The sequence below is a fragment of the Poecilia reticulata genome, chromosome 21 (genome assembly GCF_904066995.2).
Source record: "Poecilia reticulata chromosome 21, P_reticulata-male-v2, whole genome shotgun sequence".
NCBI lineage: Eukaryota > Metazoa > Chordata > Actinopteri > Cyprinodontiformes > Poeciliidae > Poecilia > Poecilia reticulata.
This window is the reverse complement of record NC_088850.1, coordinates 13,724,361-13,748,180: the sequence shown is the minus strand read 5'-3', so window position 1 is coordinate 13,748,180 and position 23,820 is coordinate 13,724,361. Positions and strand designations below refer to the sequence as shown.

The 23,820-nt window shown below is 38.6% G+C and overlaps 1 protein-coding gene across 5 annotated transcripts in view; it reads left to right on the top strand.

Moving 5' to 3' along the window:
• sgk1 (serum/glucocorticoid regulated kinase 1) overlaps window positions 1-16,794 on the top strand; it is a 32,860-nt gene extending 16,066 nt beyond the window's left edge. Inside the window, exons 4-14 of one of the 5 annotated variants that reach the window (XM_008397959.3) lie at window positions 1,330-1,545; window positions 4,183-4,246; window positions 12,244-12,319; window positions 12,527-12,602; window positions 12,707-12,895; window positions 13,007-13,138; window positions 13,875-14,111; window positions 14,213-14,308; window positions 14,416-14,571; window positions 14,666-14,755; window positions 15,377-16,794. In XM_008397959.3, the coding sequence (XP_008396181.1) occupies window positions 1,330-1,545; window positions 4,183-4,246; window positions 12,244-12,319; window positions 12,527-12,602; window positions 12,707-12,895; window positions 13,007-13,138; window positions 13,875-14,111; window positions 14,213-14,308; window positions 14,416-14,571; window positions 14,666-14,755; window positions 15,377-15,544 (1,500 nt within the window). In that variant the 3' untranslated portion in view covers window positions 15,545-16,794. The other 4 variants (XM_081602571.1, XM_081602569.1, XM_081602570.1 and 1 more) reach the window with 4 other exon arrangements.
• The last annotated feature ends 7,026 nt before the right edge of the window (window positions 16,795-23,820 follow it).

The following is a 23,820-nucleotide window of genomic DNA, read 5'->3' as shown; positions in this document are numbered from 1 at the left end:
GATATGTATTCAGTCAGCATTGCCAGACACATGCTAAATGGTGATTGTGGAAAAAAAAGAAGGCTTGTGGGAAGATTGTCCTCTGGAGAATGTGTCACTGCAGCTGTCACATAAGAGCAGATTACTGCTGAGCCTGACACTGACTCACTCACTGCCTCCTGTGCAAAACAAATGTTGCTGTAAGATGTCTTATTCATGAAGTGGGGACGTTGACTCTGCTGGTATCGGAGATTTAAGAAATACATACAAACTAGCGAAACATCCCCATGTAATTTAGTTTAATTCAGTTCATCTTACAGTAGCAACTCACGATGTATGTCACTGTAAGGCATTTTACGAGACAAGTCCAATTTATATCAATAATTTACATTATTCCAGTTCATTTCTGTACTTTCAAATAATATTCTTGCTGTACACAGATTGCTCTGTATATAGCACACTATTGTCAAATTCAATTAATCACTTAAAGCCGACTTGTAAAAAGTTTTTTTTTTGTTTTTTGTTTGTTTGAGAGTCACTGGCCAGGTGAGTTTTCTATTGAAGGAAAAATTATCAACAGTATTAACTGAAAAATATGTGAACAAATGTTTATTCATAGTCACTCTGAATACTAAGCTAATTAAAAAGGAAAGTTTTACAAATATTTAACAATTTAATAAAATTTTTGTTGCACATTTGATGATTAGCAGTCCTAACATTATGCAACAAGCTTCAGCAAACACATCTGCCTCGTTTTCAGCTCGATCAAGTATATTATATTATAACTACTGTGAAAGTCTGGGTCAGATTATGCCGCAGCAATGATTAACTTTTAATTTATTGTCAATATAATTAGACATTTGCCATCTGTCATGATGCGAAATAAAGAGCTAATGGAAAATTTAATGAAGAGCTCTACTGCTCTATCTGCTGCAGTATATTGCACCGAGCATGACTGGCTGATATCTGTACCTTCAATAAAAGAGCAGGTGGACTGACGTTAATGGTAGGATATTTGAAATTGGATGAAAAATCATCTACCACTTTCACATCTAGATTTGTCCAGGATTGCACATTAACCTTTTCTTTCCCCTCGAAACTATTACAATTTAGGTAAATATCGAAATCACAGTGGCTGTTATGTAATGGGCAAATAATCATTCTTACAATAATTTTTTGTTGGCTTTTTGTATCCTACAAAATTATAATTATTTACATTGACCAAAATTGAGACACTTGTAAATAAATATTCCAAATACACCCGTTTTGTATTTTCCCAAATTTTCCAAAATGTTTCTGTTCAAAGCATTACAGCACAAACAAAAAATATAATTCCCCACTAATTTGCAGGTGCGGAAATGGAGGATGCTCTCTCGCCACCACAACGAGAATGCAGGCAAACCCAAAGAGGCGGAGTCAGACGTTCACATGGACGGCTGTCAGTGCTGGGCGCTTCACACCTCGCCCCTCCTGGCCAGCCCGGTGATCCTGGAGTGCTCCATCTGCAGTGGACCCTACATCAGCTATGCCATGGAGGACAGCTGGCAGCCCCGTCAACGCACTCAGGTTCAAGACACTGATTAAGTCATCCAAACACAAAAGTAGAGACACTAAAGATGATTCTCGATGGTAATATTTGAGTAGGTGTTGCTCCATTACACTGGAACATCTGTGAATGAATGTATTCTGTAATTACTCCTGAGCAGGTGTAGATAGAAATTAAAGGTTTTCTAGTTGATATTGGCAGAGCACCAAAACATGAACAAAGCTAGATAACATAAATGTATTAATGAAGAATATTGACCATGATCACTGATGGCGAGGAAACTATTCTTTCTACATAAAACTTAATCTTATTCAATAAAACTCAATAAGAGCCTAATTATACCAAACAAGCCAAATACATAATTCCAGGACAGAAAGTGTTGACGTCATCAGTCAACACCTCTTCAGACATTTCTTTAAAGTTAAATGCATAGCAAGCCAACATAGTCAAAGTTCTCTGGTCCTTAAAGTCATTGTTTTTACACTTCATATGTTAAAATACCAAACAGTAATATATTGGAACCTTTTCAAACCCATCGATTTAAACTACAGCTGGTCACCATGGATACTAGGAATGAAGGTGGGAGGAGAGACATGTCCTAAAAAGAATACATTCAGCAGATTACTGCTGAACATATTCAGCGATATATATTCAGTTAAACAGAAAGAGTCTTCAGTGTTTCTCGGGAACAAGCCAGGTGGTCGACTCTGCTGCAAAATGCATAAAATCCATGTTTCTTATAAAAGTGGAAGAATCTGAAGGGGAACATACAGGATCTCTAATTACATGTGATTTATTTCTAAGAATCTTTGTTAAAAGAGATACTGTAAATAATCAACCAAACATTCATTTTTCTGAGTTTATTAGAAACTACATGAAATCCCTTATGAATCTCTTGCTATTTGTTTAAGATATTCTGGAAGTTACAGTGTTACATCATTGATGAAGAAGTCAAGTGTTTATCATATTATGATGTTAAGGAAAAATTATTCACCTGAGCTTTGACATCAAAATATGAAATTAATCATAATCATAAAGGCACATTTTTCATTTTCTTTTTCTGTCAATCTCGCCAAAGGAAAAGAACTGCACAGGAAAAACATTTTCATCTCCTTTAGTGTTTTGCAACTTTCCCGGCGTTTTCTTGAGCTCTACATTAATCCTCATGCAAACTCTAACATGCACGCTCTACTGGCTCAAAAAAGCCAAAGTTAGTCTTCTTTTAGAATAATAAATATGACATGAAATATTAATGATTAGAAACTCCTAACTCTCTATCGCTATCTCTATGGATACCGCTCCATCAGACCTCTGCTGAATTGATCAACAATAAAAGAAAGAGGGCATGAGAGAAACCTGGGGTGGGGGTAGAGATGGAAGATCGTTAGATTTTCATGTAAATTTAAGGAGAAGAAGGAAGGCATAGATGGCAGAAAAAGGAGATGTGAACCAAAAAAAACGATAAAGGAATGAGGCTACTGTTAGCTACAGAGCTTAAACGGAAATCGAGTGATTGGCGGCAAACCACTGAATAAGTGAACAAAGAGATGAAGCTGAAGTAAACCACATGCACATAAACAGACAATACACATGCCTCTTCTGAGATTGTCTCAGAAAAAAGCCCCAAGGGAAACCACACAGAGTTGCTGGGGAGAATCCCAAACTAGGCTAACACTGTTTTTAAAACAAACACAAGGCACTTTGGAAAGTTGTTGACTGGCAGCAACATCTTAAAAAAATAATAATAATGTGTTGTGTTGTGTTGTGTTGTGTTATCGTAACCCTAACAGGCCAGTTTTATGGAAATGCCACTGATAATTCCCTGAAGGGCGTTTAATCATGTTGATTAAAAGAGGAAAGTGGGGCAGGCCTCAGTAACAACTGCAGTACATTGCTTTACATTTTTAATTCTGTGACTTTCTGAGAGCCACTTTCAAACAAGTATGCTTTATGTTTTCATTAAAATGAGTAAAAGATAAATTAGCTGTCAGATGGCTAGAGTTTGAAAACGTCTTTCATTTGACCATTTACTTGCATTGGAAACCCCTGGAGAAGCATCTGTTTTCATCATACACCGTTTGATCACTGAGTCAGGCTGCCATGTTGTATTTTTGGGATTTTTTTTTTGAGAAATTCCACAGCTTGAGCCTCAAAGCTTTAGCTCACTGTGTGTACCAAATTTATACGGATACTCAAATATCACAGCAATGACCTAATAAGAATTAGCAAAAATGACGAAAATTCACTCACCTCAGGATGCAGGATGCCTGAAAATTTTCTGATTAATTTGGATAATAACTATGTAACAACTTAGTATAGGTATTAGGGGATAAGGGTTATCTTTCACACAAAAAAGTGTTTTGCAATGGCTATAAAAGGACTATAGTAAGGCTTTTTTATTCATCCCAAGCCAAAAGCTCTTTACTTTTTCTCAGAGGAATTCAAACATTCACAAAACCATCTGTGGAAAACAGGAAAAAAATGTTCCTGATGTGTCTGGTCTTATGCATTTTTTTTTAATCAAGGACTTTTTCTAAGCAGAAATTAGGTTACAGTTAAACACTAAAATGCATTATACTGGGATAAGTATATACATGGTTAGTGTTGAATACTTTGATGAATTGTTTTTCTGAGAGTTTCCTAATTTCTGTCCCCAGGCAATGGACCTGTACTACCACAATGAGTCAGAGCAGGACAGCTACTGTTGCCCTGGCGACAGCAGTGAGTATTCTACAACAAATCCTGTTGTTTTTGTTCTCTAATTCCTCCTTTTCCTCCCACCTCGTTCCTTCCATCTGTCTGAAAGCTGTGTGTGACTCTACAGCCGTTTCCATTCCCCAAGTTTAATTACTTTTTTGTTTTTGCCTTGAATTTTAAAAGGATCCATTTATTTTGTTTTGCTCTTGTAATGTTGTTAACTTCTCTTCCAAATCCGATGACTGGATCTTACTTCACCACTTGGTCTTCTGAGCCAACGTCCAAACTGCTGGGATAATTGCTGTTGTCAAAAAACCTCAGATTACTGTTTGTTTTGTTGAATGTGCCAAAGCAGTAGTTTCAGACAGAGTGCTGAGGACAGATCATCTTGCACAAAGCACAGTGACCTTCTCTGTTTACAACCCCAGTCCAGCTGTTGATAGCGTGTGAACTGGTGTCATTGCCACTTATCCTAGATATGAGCGACCAGGTGAGAGTCCATTTCTGTTTATTGCCATAATGGCAGTAAAATCACTGAACTTTAATTTTCCATGGCACTCTACTTTAGGAGTAAATGACAGTCCACCATAAAGGACAAGAACTAGAGTGAAACACATTGGTGCTTGTGAATGTGTGTGATTATGAGTGTACTTATACTGCATCAGACGACTACATATGTCCTTATGAGTATGAAAGTACATTTCTAATTGCTGACTTCATTCGTAAGTGAAATATGTGTGGAAACAGTAATTCCTCCTTGGTAAATTGTACATTTTGTGAAACACTGAGTTCAATTTTCCCGGCCACTCGTTTTGCCCTTTGATACTTTTACGAGGTATCACTAATGATGATTGCAATTAAGAATATATTTAATTTTGCTGTAAAGTAAAAGTGTTGGCTAGTTGGTGAATCGTGGTTTCAAAAATTCAGTTTGAGAACCAATAAGAAAAATTTTTTGTCGTGCCATTTCTGCAGTTTAAACTTGTTTTAATACATGCTGGAAACTGTGCCGAGATTAATATAGTTATGGAGTATAATATAGTTTCCCCCTCCCCTACTTGTTGCTGCAAGTTGTTAGCTAGTTGTTTCTGATGGCAAAAGGAAGAATATCAAGTTTTTAGACTTCTAAAGTTATTTTACAAAAACTAAACTGTCAGAGGAGAAAATATTGTGCAAATATAAGTTAATTGCTGCTAAATTTTGCTTCATTGTTGATTATTCATCATGAACTGTAACAGTCAGTCTCATACGTTGTGAGTGAATACTACATTAGCAATATACATTGAAATGCACAGCTGCATTTGTGTCAGTGTTGATAAGCAGAAAACTGGGCTAGTAGCTCTGTGCAACTGCAGCGATTTTAGTTTAAGATCTGTGTACTCCTCATGGAACATTCCTAGGAAGAAATGTGACAAGAGCCACTTTTTGATCAAAGTGCTTCAGATTGGCCGTGGACTGCCAGTCAGTAAAGAGAGGTTTTTATTTTTTGGAGCGCAGAGAGAAATCCAAGCAATTATAGAAGCTGCTGACAACCTGCTCCTGTGGCCTCTGCAGTCACACCGCTACACCCTGTCGACCCTAGTTCAGCAATTAGAGGCTTTAGGAGAGCTTAAAAGAGGTACGGTGTTGCACATTTGAGTCATTTACAACAAATTAGTCATGAGTGTGACAATATGAGCAAAACAGAAACATAAAAAAATAACAGGATTTATGTAATATTCATTACATAGTAGCAATGAATATAGGGGCAACACATGACTGTATAATCTTACAGAATATTTTTTTCTGTAAAAACAAATTCTGTTAAAAAAATTATATATATATATATATATATATATATATATATATATATATATATATATATATATATATATATATATATATATATATATATATATGTGTGTGTGTGTGTGTGTGTGTGTGTGTGTGTGTGTGTGTGTGCGCGTGTGTGTGTGTGTGTGTGTGTCTGTGTGGGGGTGGGGAGGTAACACAAAGCTTTTGGTTAAAAGAACCCTTGGTAAAAGCAGCAGTTTATCTTCCAGCTGCAGTGCAATGAATCAGCATTTATACTCCAAACCTTGGTGCTGCTCTTTATCAGGCACTATTATTTAACATGTAATTAAGCCTGCATTTGACAGTGTGTGTGAGTGTGTGAGCGTGTGCGTGCGTGTGTGTGCGCGCGTGTGCGTGAGTCGGCTCGTCAAATTTCTTCTTACAACATTAGGCCGTAAAACTCACTTGTACTAGCCTGCCTTAACAGCTTAGCAGGCACACCTACTCAAATGCACGCACATATTCACAAATAATAGGACAAACATGTACTTTATAAATCCTTTAAAGATACTTCATGCACAAGAACACTGAACATTCTGAGGTGAATGTTGCAACATGTTATATGCGGTTGTTTGTTTAATGATGACGTCATGACCTGCCTTTGGAAAAGAGGTAAGATGTCAGCAATTCTTTGCAGCATTTCAATCTGTCTCCATTCTTTGCTTAGAAATAATGATGAAAAGTGTGGTTGCACTAATCTTCGGGTCCCCCGGTTCCTGGACTTTGACTAGGCCATTCAAACTAATGAATATGCTTAAATATGGATTTCTCAAGTACAAATGGGTAGCACAGTTTTCAAATGTTACTTTGTCACTTTATTAAAAAAAAAAAGTCAAAACATAAAAACCATGGAGAAATTATTTACCACTTTATGTTGGTTTATCACATAAAAAAGTTATATATGTTAAACTTTGCGACTGTAATGTGACAAGATGTGATAAAGTTCACAAACATTAAAGCAGATTTACATCAATTCTGCTCCTTCAAGAAACATGCCAACAAATATTTCTTAAAGAACCTCAAACCTGAAAGCTCCGACCGGCACGACTTCCCATCGAAGGAGTCGAGATGATAAGTAGGCCACGTATATATGTCCATTTATACAATAAAGCCTAGCTGTCCCCCTTAGAATAAGAGGGTTTTATGTAACGCTATCACTGAGGCTTATTCACATTCATCAGCAGAGCGTCTGATTCCCAAACATCCTCTTTATTTTCGGCAGAAAAAGCGGTCATTACCACAAAGATTTGATGGACAGATGCCGTCTGACTCAGACAGGGTGAATACAAGGACATTCTGAGTGAGTATAGTGAGTGGGATTTTTACTACAGTTCTCATGTCCTGCACCAAAGCAAAGCCTTTATGTCCTTTCGCAAAATGGCCCACAGAGTGTTATGGAAAGTGTGTGAGTCAGTGCCTTTGGTGGGTTTGAACACACTGCCACAGCTACTTGGTTATATAACCCACTCGTGCCAAGAGCACACATAATGAGGGGTAACAAATAATACACAGATTGAGTGTTTGTGGAGCCTCCACTTGTTTGAGGCCTGGGCACTGAGCAGCCTGTGAATGCAGAAACAAATGAGAGCCAGAGAGGAAAAACACTGGGAGAAATCGCCCCCTCTCTTCTTCCGCCACCTCCTTCTCGTTTTATTCGGTTCTTTGGTATTTGAGCCTCACACGCAAAACCCAACAGAGGAACGTTTACTCCGAGAGAGGTAATGTAGAGTCTTCTTCAACATCCTGTTTAACCTTCAGCTACATTCTTCTAAAGGTTTTTGCCAAGAAAAAAGAAGCTTGTCACCGCTTATTTCTTTGCTTTCCAGGTAGTTTTATTATTCTTTTTCGAGAAAAGAGGAACACTTGATGCTCAGCACGTGTTGTTTACCCTTGCTGATCTCAGTTTGTGTCCCATGAGGATGATGTCTTTGTTCCTTGTGCTGTGAAAGATGGCACCGCTGCCACCTGTGCTGTCTCAAGGCAAAAAAACAAAAACAAAAAAAAAACGTCTTTGTCAAACCGAACAGTATAAAAGTGTAGCAAAGTTTCTGGCTGTGTAAAGAGAGAGAGACATGAAGGACACCTTGATAGGGTTTAGAAAGAATGCCCTTTCGCTGTCACCGCTTTGGAAAAATGTATTCTCGGTTGTCTCTGCAGGTGTGCTTTTGTCCTCCAGCTTCTCTTTGTGTGTGTGTGCTTTTGACTCCTTGCAGGCTTTATTTGCCCCCTCAGCTTTGTTCATTTGTGTCTATGTGCATCAGGTGGCTGCAGCGGACAGTTTAATGGCAGCTTTGACCTGAGTTATTGAATAAGAAAAAAAAAAAAAAGAATAAATTGAGGGTCATTTTTAAAAATCCATCCGCATTAGTTTCCTCTAAACTATAATTTAGCTTTGATGTCTTGCCTGTCTTTGGATCTCTTTGTCTGTCATTTAAATAATAACTGTACAGAGTGCAGCTGAGACACAAAAGCATGAATTTTCACCTCCAACTCTGTGAACAGTGGCTTTCATGAACTGCTTTTAATAAATCATCAGAGGGTGAAAGTCATCAACTGGGATTTTGGCATTTTCACTACATGGATTTTCTCTTGGCTCTAAAACTTTGAGGTTCAAATTGACACAAAAGAAGACACAAAAACAGGTCTGTTCTTGGCATCATACAAGTTTTATGTTTGTGATTATTACTGTCTTAAGAGCTAATTGAAGAGTGAAAAATAAACTAACAAGTGAGCAAAAACAAATGCTGGACAGTTATAAGGATTTCAATCATTTCAGTCAGATTGAAAATTCTGTCACTAAAATGTATGTAAGTATCACAACAAACATCATAAAAAAAAGGATGACGCATTTATTTTGAAAAAATATCTTCCAAACACTATTTTTAGAAAACATTTGGGCGTGTGCAAGTAGTCAAAATATTAAAATAGCACATTTATCAGGAGATGGGGTTAATAATTGTCGATGGTACTCCTTGTCAGCTGCCAAACCTGAACCGCAAACCCAGTAAATTTCCAAAGCAGAGTCCAGAGCATGTGTGAACAGTCTCAGCTGGGAATGGTGAGAAGAAACAAAGCTGGGTGAAAGATCTGTTTTTCTAAAGAGGAAAGATTTTTTTCTTTTTTTATTACACTGACAAACTGGGGGAGTTGAACAAAGTCAATTTGTGTGCAGGTTGCATGCATTTTATTTGAATAAGTTCATATTTCTGAGTAGAAAATTGCGAAGGTTTGACAACTAAAAGGGTTTTAAAGAGCAAAGTGAAATTTGAACTGATTAGTCTTTCCACCCATGTTATTGAAAAAAAACATAAATAAGAAGTGTTTATTGTATTAGGGCATAAGACTTTGATGAAAAATGAGTAGGCCCCCTAAACCTTTCTAGATAAGATGGCATGTAAACCGTCTCCCTGCCTACCAAGTCTATACTCTATAAAACACTGGGTCAGCACACACAGATCACTTTGCTCCCATTGACATGACCTCAATTAGCTTGGACTGTGTGCCTCTCCACTTCTAATCCACACTCTGTCACTCTCTGAACACAAATGGTTCAGGAATAGGAGTAGCTACTTCTGTGTGATTGCTTGTGCAATATTTTTTCAATCTCAGTTTTTTCTTCCACTCAACCTTACATTAATGTGCTTGGAAACAGCTCTCTCTGCAAACAACTAGTTTCTTCAGCATTGGCTTTATTCACATACGGTGTGCCCAACTTCCCAGTTATAAATACAACAATAACATACACTGAGTCTGGTAACCAAAATGGTTGTCATGGCGTGCATAGGATGTGATGAAACTAGCTCATATAAACTTTTATTGGCTCTTCTTTATCTGATTAAACCAGTATCACTCACTGCACTGCGAAATATCAGTTTGTGGACATGTTGTGTTAAGGTTTTTAAAGCATAAAATGGAAAGAAATATATTACATTGTTATTGATATGTATTGCGCATATCAACAAAACAAATCCGACATTCATTTTTGGGATAATAAGTAATACACTACACAATCCCTGTTTATAGGATTTAGTGTTGAGCAAACAATGTACTCCATTCTTTAGGCGACGGATGGGATTTGAAGTGCGATGCGGATGCTGAAGCTGGACTATTGATTTGGTTTAAACAAACCCCATCTCACACTGGCTGCTCTGCTCGCTCATTGTTTCTTGTCATTTTATTAAAAGAATGAGAAAAACAAAGGCTTCTAAATTGTTCTGTTGGCTTTCTAATGAAACAATTGTGGATGCTGCGGCTGTTATGAGGGTTGAACTTGACAGCTGATCTCACGGGAAGCATTTGAAGGCTCCATTCATTCATCGCCCCCCCCCCCCCGCCCCCTCCCCTCCCTTGCGAAAAGTCATGCAACCACCCGTGAAACACAAAACTTGGAATGCAAGGAAATAGAGGCGGTGCGTCTCCGCCCTGATTAAAATGAAGGAAAAAAAAATGCTGAAAGAAGCTCTCCAAGAAGAGGAATGCGCTGTAGTTTGATTACACCGCTGCCGAGGAGCCCGCAGCCTCTCTGCTTGTTGTGACCCGGGAGTTAAAAGGCATCCTTATGAAAGACAAAACGGCCTCTTTGACTTGTAAGTATATAAAAGCATTATTCCTGGGGAAAATCACCAATCTCTTCTCCTATGGAGTAGCTAACGGCTCCTAACCCACGTTCTGTGCCCGACTGAGAGAGGGAAAGCGCAAGCAGACGTGAGTTACGAAACATTATTCGGCGACTTGGATTTATGATGCACTTATGGAAACTCCTCGTTGATAGGGAGTCCCGTAGCTAGAAGTGCCTCTGCAGCCTTGACAGCCGTCTCCTGTGACTTGTTGAACTCTCAGGAGCTGCTGCAGGCAAAGCGTAATGAGAACTCGTTCGGAGCTTAAAGGTTTGTTTGCGGTTTTGTTTACCAAATGCGGGACTTTTATGCTTCACTGTAATACTCAAGGCTACGTCTGTCACCGCTGTTTGATGTGACAGCGGTGAATCCAGTTCACCGCCGGTTTCGACCTCTGGGTCTTTATCCATTTTACGCACGGCGATCTGGTCCTTTGGACGAAACTTGGCAGTCGACGGCGATATCTTCTTACATACAGTTCACTCTCAGAGGGATGTAGGTTAAACTTGAGCCAGGCGCTTCATATCCTCACTTGACGCTCCAAACATAGCGCAAAGTTGCGTTTCTCTCCCCTTTCAATCACATTCTAATTGACTTATCGGAGTGCTGTGGTTCTTTTCTGAGAGGCAGCTGTTGCAGATTGTTTTTTCTTTTTTCTTTCTTCCTCTCAGACGAGAGGTGTTCAGGAGTATCTCACTCTGTACTTTTCCACTTGCAGCGGCTTTTCTTGGCATGCGGCCTCCCCTCTGCTCATGCTCTCCCTCCCCCCTTCCCTTCTTTTGTGACTCTACGGCACTTCTCTGCTCTTTCAGTGAAGAGCCAGGCCCGCAAAACCGATCAAATTATTTATTTTTGTCTTACAATTAAAAGTGTATGCCAGTATTGTTGTCACCTTAGTATAGTGAACTTTTTTTTTTTTTAAAGCAATACTCAAAACTGATGGAAACACATATATTTATGCTGTAGTTTGTATTTTAAAACTGAAATGTTAGAGGAATATTTTATTTTGCATTTTCCGGTTTGTGCGGACTTAAGATGTTACAAAACCAGAGTAGTCACGGAATTGCACAACCTATGCGCAAGCAGAAAAGTCCCAGTTAACTGTGTTTAGAAAGTTTTGGGTTTTTTTTTTTTTCATAAACGCCAATGACGCAAGCGCACTAGAAGGTACGGCACTGACGCGTCAGCGCGCAGATGCCCTCTATTGGTCTAAAACGGATCGATCACCTCATAATGTATTTACCAAAGCTGAGTGTTTCCACGCCTTCCAGCAGGCGTGGCCAGCTCCTCCCTCTTCAGGCCTCCATATAAAACCGGGACTTGGCGTACAGTTACAACTTGTATTTTGGATTTTGATGAGCGCGGAGCGGCTCTTGACGCTCACCATGACGATCAAAACAGAAACAGAGAAGCCTGCCTTGACTTACTCAAAGACGAGAGGGCTTGTGGAATTAGTCACTGGTACGGACTAAGACTTGACGCGTTGAAGTGTTTCGTACCCTCGTCAGTTTTTATTCTTGGAGTCTTATGCATTTTTTTTCACTCTCCCTTCTTCTTGTTATTGTTTTGCAGCTTTTATGAAACAGAGGAGGATGGGTCTGAACGACTTCATTCAGAAGCTCTCCACCAACTCCTACGCCTGCAAGCAGTGAGTACCATCTGACTCATGTTATTGTTCTGCCTCCACCAGAGGACAAAACGTTGGGAAACCCAAAGCTGAAAAATCATGTGGTTTGTCCTCTGGCGGAACTTTCTGACCTAATCAGACTCCCAAATCAGCTGTTTGATGTCACTTCAGAACAACTGATTATTGTTTTCGTTTGTGCTCAAACTTTCTGTTTTGTTTTTCCTCCAGTCCTGAAGTGCAGTCGATCCTGAACTTGACTCCTCCACAGGACCCCGAGCTCATGAACTCAAACCCCTCTCCTCCTGTGAGTAGTACACTTCTTTTCTTTTCTTTTTTTTTTGCGGGCGTCTTCTTGCAGCGATGCGTTCTGACTTAACTTTTCATCTGTTCGCATTTGCATCCTCACAGCCCAGTCCATCCCAGCAGATCAACCTCGGCCCGTCATCCAATCCCTCAGCCAAGCCCAGCGACTTCCACTTCCTCAAAGTGATCGGCAAGGGCAGCTTCGGCAAGGTGCTGCTTGCTCGTCACCGCACAGACGACCAGTTTTTTGCAGTCAAAGTTTTACAGAAGAAGGCCATTCTCAAGAAAAAAGAGGTAGGCGATGACGTGCCCGCATCTAGAAATACGCGCATGTAAACAGCCTGGTGCGTCATTAGGTGTGTTTGTGGTGAAGCTCTCTAAGCACTTGTTTTGTCTTCGTTTCAGGAGAAGCACATCATGTCAGAGAGGAATGTATTGTTGAAGAATGTCAAGCATCCATTCTTGGTGGGCCTGCATTATTCTTTCCAAACGGCAGACAAACTTTACTTCGTCTTGGACTACATCAACGGAGGAGAGGTGAGTTGTTCTGCTTAAGTGTGTCTCTAAGGGAGACTGAATTAAAAGAAGCAAAGATGGTAGAGAAGGGTGTGTGCATGCATTTCATAGTGGAAGTTGAGAAGGAGCCATACAATGCAAAATCCCAATAAAGCAGGGAGAATATTTTTAAGGGTGAAGTCTGGCAACAGATTTTAGAGAATGACTCTTGTCCCGGTGAGGCGCAGGGGAAATCCGGCAGATATTTCTTTCCTTTTTTTTACTGGGGGGAACACCGCTCAGGAAACCGTGGGGTGGGCTTGGACAGCAGGGACAGAAACTCTGCTCCAAAATTAGCAGCGCCACAGAGACTGTGTGTGTCTAATGGAGCTAATTTCCTGTGATTGTTGCACAAGCAAAGACAGTGCTGATTAAATATGAACCTCATCAGGAAGTGGAGCACATTTACTCTTCCTTTTTTTTTTTTCTTCTCTTCCCCTTCATCCTGCTGCCCTAGCTCACTGTCTCTCTCTCTCTCTCTTTCTCTCCACCTTTGGCTTTGGTTTCATCTGTCAAACCTTTTTAAGCTAGTCACCTTCCTGCCTTTTCATTTCCTCTCATCCGGTTTCCTCTCTTCGCTCTGTCTTTTTTAAATTGGTCTATTCTCCTATCGATTTATTTCTTGTTCTTTCTCTTATTTCTACATTGCAATTTCAGGAAAGCAAAGATAAAACCTTTTTTTTTTTTTCTTTTTTCCTTGTGTGTCCTTTTGCTGCAGCTGTTCTACCACCTTCAGAGAGAGCGCTGCTTCCTGGAGCCCAGAGCCAGGTTCTATGCGGCAGAGATCGCGAGCGCACTGGGATACCTGCACTCCCTCAACATCGTCTACAGAGACCTGAAGCCAGAAAACATCCTGCTGGACTCGCAGGGTCACATCATCCTCACAGATTTTGGCCTGTGCAAGGAGAATATCGAACCCAATGGGACCACGTCGACATTCTGCGGTACGCCAGAGGTAAGGAGACATTTTTTTAATTTTTATTTTTTTTACTTGTAAGTCTTTATTGCTGCTTTATGCCAGTGGTTTGAGTTTAATTCCTTTGTTTTTCTTCATAGTATTTGGCTCCTGAGGTGCTACACAAGCAGCCATACGACAGGACAGTAGACTGGTGGTGCTTAGGAGCTGTTCTTTATGAGATGCTGTATGGCCTGGTAAGTAGCTCCTAATACTTGCAAAGTCTCCCCTTTAGATAATACACACTCAATGCACAAACAATATTTAGTTGGTATTGAATGTTTTCACCTTGCCACCTCTGCAGCCTCCGTTCTACAGCCGAAACACAGCAGAAATGTACGACAACATCCTGAACAAGCCTCTGCAGCTGAAACCCAACATCTCCAATGCAGCCAGACACTTGTTGGAGGGTCTGCTACAAAAAGACCGCACCAAGAGGCTGGGCTGCACAGAGGACTTTGTGAGTATTCACACATGCGTTTTACTGTCCGTGTGCTCATATGTGTTGATGGACAATTTTGAATGTATTTTTTTTTTCTGTATGTTTTCCTCAGATCGAAATCAAGAACCACATATTCTTCTCTCCTATCAACTGGGATGAGCTTAATGCCAAGAAGATGACGCCTCCCTTCAACCCTAATGTGGTAAGGTTCTTAAAATGCTTTTTGATTTAGCAGACTATTAGGCATGGGCTGTTTACTGGTATTGAGGTATTACTGAGGTGTTTAACAGTTATGGCTCCGATATAGCAAAATACATTTTCCTCATGGTGTTTCTATGGTTTAATGTCCTTTGAATTAGGTGTCAGAGTTATTGTCAGTGCATAGAGCAATGCAGCATTCCCCATCCTGCACATGCTGCTTTGCACTAATGACCAGCTGGCTGAAAGATGGCCGAAACTTTTGCTCTGCGCACAAGTAAAATTTCAAATTTCCCTGCTAGGTATTGCAACTCCTTACAGAAAACGCAGATGGATAAGCTGCGAGGCCGAGGCTGTCACACACTTATTTAAGTGCAAGTCAAAAAGCTGCTTTCCAAGCTGTTTTAAATTTTGTGTTATCACCTTGACACCATTGTGAAAATGTCATACCAGCCCAAACCTAGTTACTTTATTTACTCCCTTATTTATGCTTACGCAACAAGATCAAAGGCATGGAACATCTGCTGTGTGATTCTGAGGATGTCCAGTTATGGCAAAGTGCTGGAAAGCATCACTAATCCCCTCTCTCTCCCTCTCTCTCTTCCCTTCTCTCTCTCTCCCATAGACGGGACCTAACGACCTGCGGCACTTTGATCCGGAGTTCACGGACGAACCGGTTCCAAGCTCCATCGGTTGCTCCCCAGACTGTGTCCTCGCCACTGCCAGCATCAAAGAGGCAGCCGAGGCCTTCGAGGGATTTTCCTATGCCCCGTCCATGGACTCCTATCTATAGGACTCAAACACAGGCACTCGGTTCGGACACTGGTTTTCACTCACTGGACATAGATTCACTGTGCCATGTCGGTGGACTTGCGTCTCGATTCCCGCCTGTTGTTTCCCATCAGATTGATGGTTTACTCCCAAACCAGGTCCTGTGAGAGCCCATCAACAGCACGTGTACCTGTCATCTTCTCTCCAACACTTGAGTGCATTTCAGACACTCGCAAAGAGGGAATGTCTGCTGTAATTAATAGGTTGGGATCGTTTTCCTTCATTCCCGAGTCCCCTTTGAGTCTTAAATTCCCACGCTTTACCTGCTAACGGAGGATTTTTGCACAGAGTTCAGGCAGCTGAACGGCTTCCTCTATGTCCCAACTGACAAGCACACAACAAAACTTCCACCTTTTGTCATAAGATGAAGGCTGGACAGTAAAACGGTAAAAATAAAAAAACCTGGAATAAATTTCCATTCCGTGTAGTGAAAACATCTTCCCTCCACTAGAGGGAGCTACATCCTTAGCTTGACCAGAGATGTTATACATTTTTGGTGCTTTTGTTTCTTCTCTTGTACTTTTTTTTTTATTATTATTTAAAAAAGGGAGTAAGAAGAAGCTAAATGTTACAGAGGGGGGCGTTCCATTTCTCTTAGAGGTGCCTGTATTTTCTCTCTCTCCATCAGAAGTCAAGTCATTTGGGGTTTTTTCTGTGTGGGCGCTGCAGTTTCATCTACTTAAGGCAGGTGAACCGAGATGAATTATCCCGCTTTACTGTATATGTATATTTTTTTGTAATCATCTGAGGATGTAGCACTAAGTTTGAACTTGTTTGACGTAGGGACTCAAATGATGTTTCATACCTTCATTTGCACATTACTGATGGAGAGGTGAAAAGAGAGCACTGCTGCTGGGCTGAGAATGAGGGGCATGTGTCGAGGAGTACTCTTCAGCACTTTTAGCTTGCCAGCCACGTCCCCCCTCATTTAGTCTTCCAAATTGCCTCACACTGATGTAACGACGGCCTGCAGACAGGCTCATAAAAATTCAAACTGAACATTCCACTTTAATATTGCTGTAATGCATTTTGGACGGTATTTAAGTTTCTTGTATATTTGGAGTCATGTGTACTAGTTTTAATGTATATTGAACAAGAAATTGACTAAAGGTATGCTTTAATATGTATATGTAACTATTCATGTTTAATGTACTGTAAATTGTAAAATTGTTTATGTGACCATGTTTGGTTTGCAATAAAAGTTTAACTTTATTACACGTTCTATACTGGCATTTTCTTTGTGTCTTATCATCTTTAGAGAATGTCATTTGAACGTAAACTGTGAATTTTCATTTTACCTTTTGAGGGGGTGGGGAGGGAATATTAGTCAATCAAGGTGTTTTCTTAAAGTTACTGTTTAAACTAAAGTATGTGAGGAATGAAGCACAAAGGGTGACATTTGTTGGAAAGTTTGACTAATGTCCCAGATTACAGCGGACTTTCTCCCCCTCAGTACGTCAGCAGTCTTGCACAACAATCAGTGTCATATCCAAGTGTTTGAGACCTTGAAGTGCTAATAAGTAGAGGGGGGGTTAAAGTAACTGAAAACATGCTTAAAGGACATTAACAAAAATCGGTCTAAGTCTCATCACATTCGATTGCGGAGTTCAAAGTGCTGAGATGAAATGGCCCCCCTTTAAAGTTCAGGTCCTCCAAACCTGCTTCATCCTGTTCAGAGCTGCATGTTTGTTGGAGCCCATCCCAGATGTCATTGACTAAGAGGCCAGTGCACACCCTGGATAGGTCACCAGTTTACCAGTTGCGTCTGTAGTCAGAATGTGGTTTGTTGCCACACACCGGTGTACGTATGTCTGCACCGGCGTTATGCATCTCAACACTGGATTTTGACAGTTAACCTCGGCTAAATAGTTCAAGATCTAAAAGTTGTGGGACTCTGGCCCTCAATTTGAGGATTGCTGTTAAATCTCTTATGTCATCTAATCATGGTTTTATTGATACTATGCTTAGATTATACACAAACTGGCCTTGTTTATTTTGTTGGTTGTGTTGGACTTTATTGTGATTAAATTTTTATTTATAAAACAAAACGAAAACCTTCTACTTTCCACTTCTGCACTACATTGTGTTTATCCGTCAAATAAAATGGAAAGTACCTATAATTCTGTAGCTGTGACATGAAAAAGTTCAAGCGGCACACATTCATTTGCAAGACACTGCTAATACACTAATGGGCTTCATTAACTCTACTTACATCAAAGAAATGCTAAAAACAACAAAATCCTACACATGCATGTCCCTCATCTTGCTAACATTTTATTATCACTTTCTAAAGATGCAATGCACATTATGCAGCCTCTGTGATCCACTGTCATCTCCTGGCTAAATCATGCAAAGGAGTCACGTGAATATTTCTTTGCACCTGACAACATTTTCCAAAACACAATGAAACTGAAGCTTGACTTTAAGCCGTGGTTTGTTTTCTGTAGGAGGCTCGTGTCTAAAACCGATAGCAGGAAAGGGTACAACTGCAGTAGTTGTACTCTGTCTTTTACACCTGAATGTAAATTTTGGTTTCTAACTTAAAAAAATTATGTTTCTTAGATTATTTTACATATGTCTAGGTTAAACACACTGTTGGTTTAGGCAGCTACAGATAGGCAGCTACATAACAGTGTATTATGTCAACTAGATGGAATCCCAAAAGGAAGTTAATAGGGAGTTAATTTAGCTTGTTTACCTGCTTTCTTTGGCATCACATTGTATATTATTAAAACAACATTTTTTTTGCTACCGTAGGTAAGCAAACCAGCCCTTAACATCGGAGGTATAACATCACCAATAGTCAGATGAACTTCCTGGAATGGATGTGGGGTTCAGGTTAGTTAGTGAAAACACAAAGGTTTGCTTAATGAAAATAAGTCTTACATTTACATGGAATCTTACAAACACCTTAGGTTGCAAAAACAAGCCTGGAGAAGAACAGGGTGAGAGCAAGGGTCAAAATGCTTCAAGCAGGGTGGATGGAAAGTTACAGAAATGGAAAAATTGCTGGGGGTAATTGTAGCCAAATTTATCAGAGCTCCAAGCAATAAAGGGAGAATTATGAAGAGTTTATAGAATGGCAAAATACCCTTTAGGGTTTTAGGAACTTGATGTTTAGTCTCAGATGCATGAACTCAACTTGTTCCAGAATTATTGGAACCACTCCTAAAGGTTTGCAAAATTAGTGCCAAAGAAGCTGTGATACAAAGTTTCACAGCCATCCTCCAACAGTGAAGAACTGTGTGTTTTTTTCTCTCTCTCATCATCCTGGTCACTGAACATGGTGGCCAGATAATTTGAGTCCTCCAGATTTGTTTTTCACTGTTACACTTGTTCTAAACTTTGTAATTATAGATATAGACATGTACTCTGGTAGATAGGTTTTGCTGCTGTTTTCAGGCATATGATGGTACTCAGACATAGGTACTCAGACATAGGTCTTTGGATGTTCTCCTGTTTTCCCTATTTTGAAGAGTGGCTTGGTGGAATAGGCTTCTGTGCTAACAAATGTAGATTAAACTTTCCTTTACACACTGGTCGACTTTAAAATTTAATAGAAATTGGCATAAATTACATACAAGTATTTATTGCATCATATCATTAGTCAGTAACTGACATTTCCCTGCCCATACCTACCCCTAAAGGTAATGCTAAATGTGCATGAAACTACAGATTTTTTTTTTCATTAAAAAAAAACATATTTTGATTATATCTTTAATGTTGGATTTGCTGATAGCTTCATAGGAACGCAAAGGAAAAACAATTCCACAAGGGGGCGCCATTCTACTTTTATTAACAGCATGACTTCATCACAGGAGCTCAGTTGCAACACAGTTGTTTTCAGCCTGTACAATTTAGCAGACAGAGTTAGGTAACAGGGAGTATTGCTGTCTTAGTACAAACCTGTGTAAGCTTGAACATCGCTGGTCTACAAATTCTGTACTACTCCAGTTTATTTTTTATTTTTTTCAGTTTCCTTCAGTTTATTTTTAAGATACAAATTCAGAACAAAAGTTGCCTCAGGGCACTTTATAAAATAAACAGAACCAACTGATGTGGAAGCAACCACAAGCAAATAATTTCTTAATTACGGCTCATTTACTTTTTTAGTTGTAGCTCAGAACCTTGCATTTGTTTTACCAAATAATATCCAATGTGACAAAGCTTTCTTTAAAGAACTAGCAATTACCAGTATTTGTAATGGTATCGCAATTTGACAAGATAGTAATTTCAGGTTTATGTTGGAGTACAACTACTATCAAGAGAAAAAAAGAAAGAAAAAACACTTGTTGCCATCTGACCAATAAACTTTTTGTAATTTAACGAGATGTCAGCTCTAATCTGCAGATATTCCCTTGTGCCTGATGTTAGATATGAACATGGTTTTTAATAATTATTTAACTTTATGAATTTATACTTTCATTGTCTCACTGACATCATAAACCTGTTGTATTTAAGATTCATGAAAACATGGAGCAACATCTCTCTCAACGCGGAAGCTAAATTAATTTGCTAAGCTTTGCTCGTCATCGTGATCCTGGTGACTGAGCAAACCTATTCCGTGTTACCGGTCCAAGAATTCCTAGAACAATAAAATTAGTGATGCTTTAGTTAAAGCACAACTGCAAGAGGCTTCATGTGAACATTTACTATGCTGAGTCAAGCACAGACTTATGCTGCCTGGCAAAATGCAGTATGATTTAAAAAAAAAAAAAAAACATTTTGTAATATTAAAAACTGAAACTTCATAGAATTTTAATTGAATTTTGATTTTTGTTAGACCAACATGAAATAATGCTTAGTTCTGAAGTAGAAGGAAATATTTTACAAATAAAAATCTGAAGTTTGATATGGATACTCTATGTATTCACTACCTCCTTACTCTGCTACTTATAAAGAGGATCATGTGGATGATTTCAGAGTAGTTCATATAAATCATCCAAAAATGAAAAAGGCTATGAAACACTTGCAAAGTTACTAAGACATGGCTCTGCACCTTATCTAACAAGCCAGTCAAGAAAACCATAAATGATTCCAGGATTTCTAAATATTAAATCAGATGTTCTGATCAATTACTCTGTACTGGAGAAGCAAAATAGATTTGTACTATTACTTGTGTAATTCCTTGAACGGCTGCATTTTACTTTTTACTTAAGGTAAAAATATGCTGAAGTAGTTCTGCTCTTACTTGAGCACTATTTTTGGCAATTCCACTCGCCTGTGTTTATGAGTAACCTATCACCAATTTTGATTTTCACTGCTAGCACTGTTTCTCAATCATTGATCTATGATCAAGTTGTTTATTATCCTCTTGTTATGGTCACTGTGACATAGCAGCTTTGTACAAACAGTCCTAACAATGATAACGCATCATTCATCTTTTCAAACAACAAACTGATTAAATAAATGCTTAAAAATATATTGTATGATCTAGTTAACCAATTAAGATGCATCTGGTATTTGTAGCCCAGCATGTACTTCATTTGAAAACATTTTGCTTGTTGTATTTTGTGCAACTTTGAGAGTTTTAACAAACACTGTCCTGTGTTGATGACTCACAGCATTAAATGTGACTAAATATATTTTTACATCAGTGGGCATTTGTTGAACTTACACAACAAATGATTAAGTGTTATGTAGTTTAGTAGTTATATAGTTGCTTTTGAACTTTAATACGGAAAAATGCAAGCTCTGGCAACTTTTGCTAAACTGCTTAATCCTTTGAGTGTCACTGAATAACATTGAGAATGATTAAGAAAATTTAAACCAGTATGAGATCAAAAGGGAATAAATAATAACTTTTCATTGATTTATTTTAAACTAAATGAACATTTTACTTTTTTCAAGATTAAACAAATAATAATTCCCCCAAAGTGACATGAATTTATTAAACTGGTAACTCTTATTGCAACATAACTTCATTTCTTCCCCGATCTATTAACACTATTTATCATCTGACATACATGCCCTACTCTTGAGGATATAACATTCTAAGGTTATTTTGCTGTAAAATTAAGGGAACTGATAGAATTGCCTTTAGCCTTTGAAATGAGCAGGATGATTGTGGCATAAGATATGACGCTGCTTCAAGGTCTGTTCCAAGTTACGTTACTTGTTTTCTTTACTTCAAGTTTCTGTTATGGCGGTGGTGCCTAAGTTTGTGGAACCACATATGGAGCTCATCAAAGCACTAAAAGTTGCAAATTACACATGAATAATTATAGGTTTTTCATTGCATAAACATATGACCCAAGAGACAATATTTTAAAGAGAAAAATGGGCACTTTCTGAATTGATGTTGTTTAGTGTTGGTTAATGTAGAGCTGGCTATTATAAAAAATCTGTGGTTTTCACTTTAAAGCACTTTGTTGTTTAGGTTTCGGGTCTTACAGACATTTGTCTGCTCAATGACAAATGTCTGTAAGCAATCTATCTTGAATTGCATTAGTATTCAGGTTAGAGGAACAGACAGGTTGTGGCAGGTTAATCAGCCTTTTCCAAAAAAGGAGTCTCCACCCAGTAAACTTGGCATAGCAAATGTTTTTGGCACCATTTTAGCTTCACTAATTAGAACATTTCTGAAGACATTTAAAAGGGACCTACCAAAGAGCAAGTCTAGGTTTGAACATGGGACACTGTAAACAGAAGCATTCAATGACATCTCGAAAATATCATTACTGTGAATTAAGACAGGAGATAGACATAAAAAACTAGGTGCTGAAACTACTAACAAACTACCATGAGAAATTTACTTATTATAATAAACAAAACAAAATGGTTGGGGTACCTGTGTACAGTAACACAGACAAACACTACGTGATCTGACTGTAATAAATGTGGTGTTTTTCACATAAGGTGAACTAAAACGTAGTCAGTAAAATATGGAGTATTATGTTAATTAGCATAGAATTATTCCATTTAGTATGATAATATAAACCAAGATTAAGCAAAATGCTAACGTTAGCTTACATGCTGTCAGTAGCATGTGTGGCATCACCAGGATGTTGATTTACATTGACTTAATACATTGAGTATGACAAATGTAGCAAATAAATCTAAAGTTAGCTGAAATGCTTATTTTATGTTGTTAGCATGAGGGCTATCACTACTATCAAGTGACTAGCATGTTGATGCTACCAGTAGGATGAGGTTTATAACTAGCATGTTGACTAACATAAAATTACTCCATTCAGTATGCAAACAAAGTGTAAGTTAAAATTAGCTAAAATGCTAAAGTTAGTGTAAATGCTGTCAGTAGCATGTGTGGTATGACCATCATGTTGACTTACATTGACCACATTGAGTATGCTAAACATAGTCACATAAAAAATCAGCTCAAATGCTTTTTCTTTTTTTTTTTTTTTTTTAGCTATAAGACCATTGTTAGCATGATGACTGTCATAATGAGTGACTAGCAAGTTGACACTATCAGAAAGGTGTGAATCATCACAAATATGTTAACTTACATAAAATTACTCCAGTCATTTTAACTTAGTTTTTTATAAGCTAAAATTTGTTCAAATGCAGCGTTTCGGACCGCATTAACAGTGACGTAACAAAAACAAATATTAAAGAGATTGAAGTGTAGAATAAGTGACTCCCATGTATTGCACTGCGCAGGTCCAAACACATAAACAAGCCATAAAAACATCCTGTCTACAGGAAGACTCTGCTCTTGCCACTCTCAGCTTGAGGGAAAAAAAAATAATAGTATATATATTTTTCTTCCCTCTTTAGCCCAAACCAAACACATGCACTGACATATACTCAGCCAATTTGCATATACTGATAGATCATTCCATTTATGTAGGTGTCAGGAGACTGGAAACATACCAAAGCCAATTTGAAATTGTTTTTGAACAATAAATTTAGGAATATGTTACACTGCATTCAAAGAACTGAGGCTGATAAGATATCTTTGACTTTCTAGTGAAAGATTTAGTAACTTAAGTATGCTGACACAGTAGAGCAGAAACTCTAGCAAGAAGGCCACCCCCAAAATTCTTGTCTATCAGATCATTACGTAACACGTGAACACATTCATACATACAGTCTTTATGTCTTCCATGGGAACAACTTACATCTGATTACAGCTAATGTTATCCACAACCATTACTTGTCATGGGTATTAAGGATATGTAGGCTATTTATCCCCTTAAGAAAAATGTTACCCAGTAGAGTTTCTGTGTCAACATCTCTAGGTTTCAGTTATAATACTTGGAGCATAAGCAATTA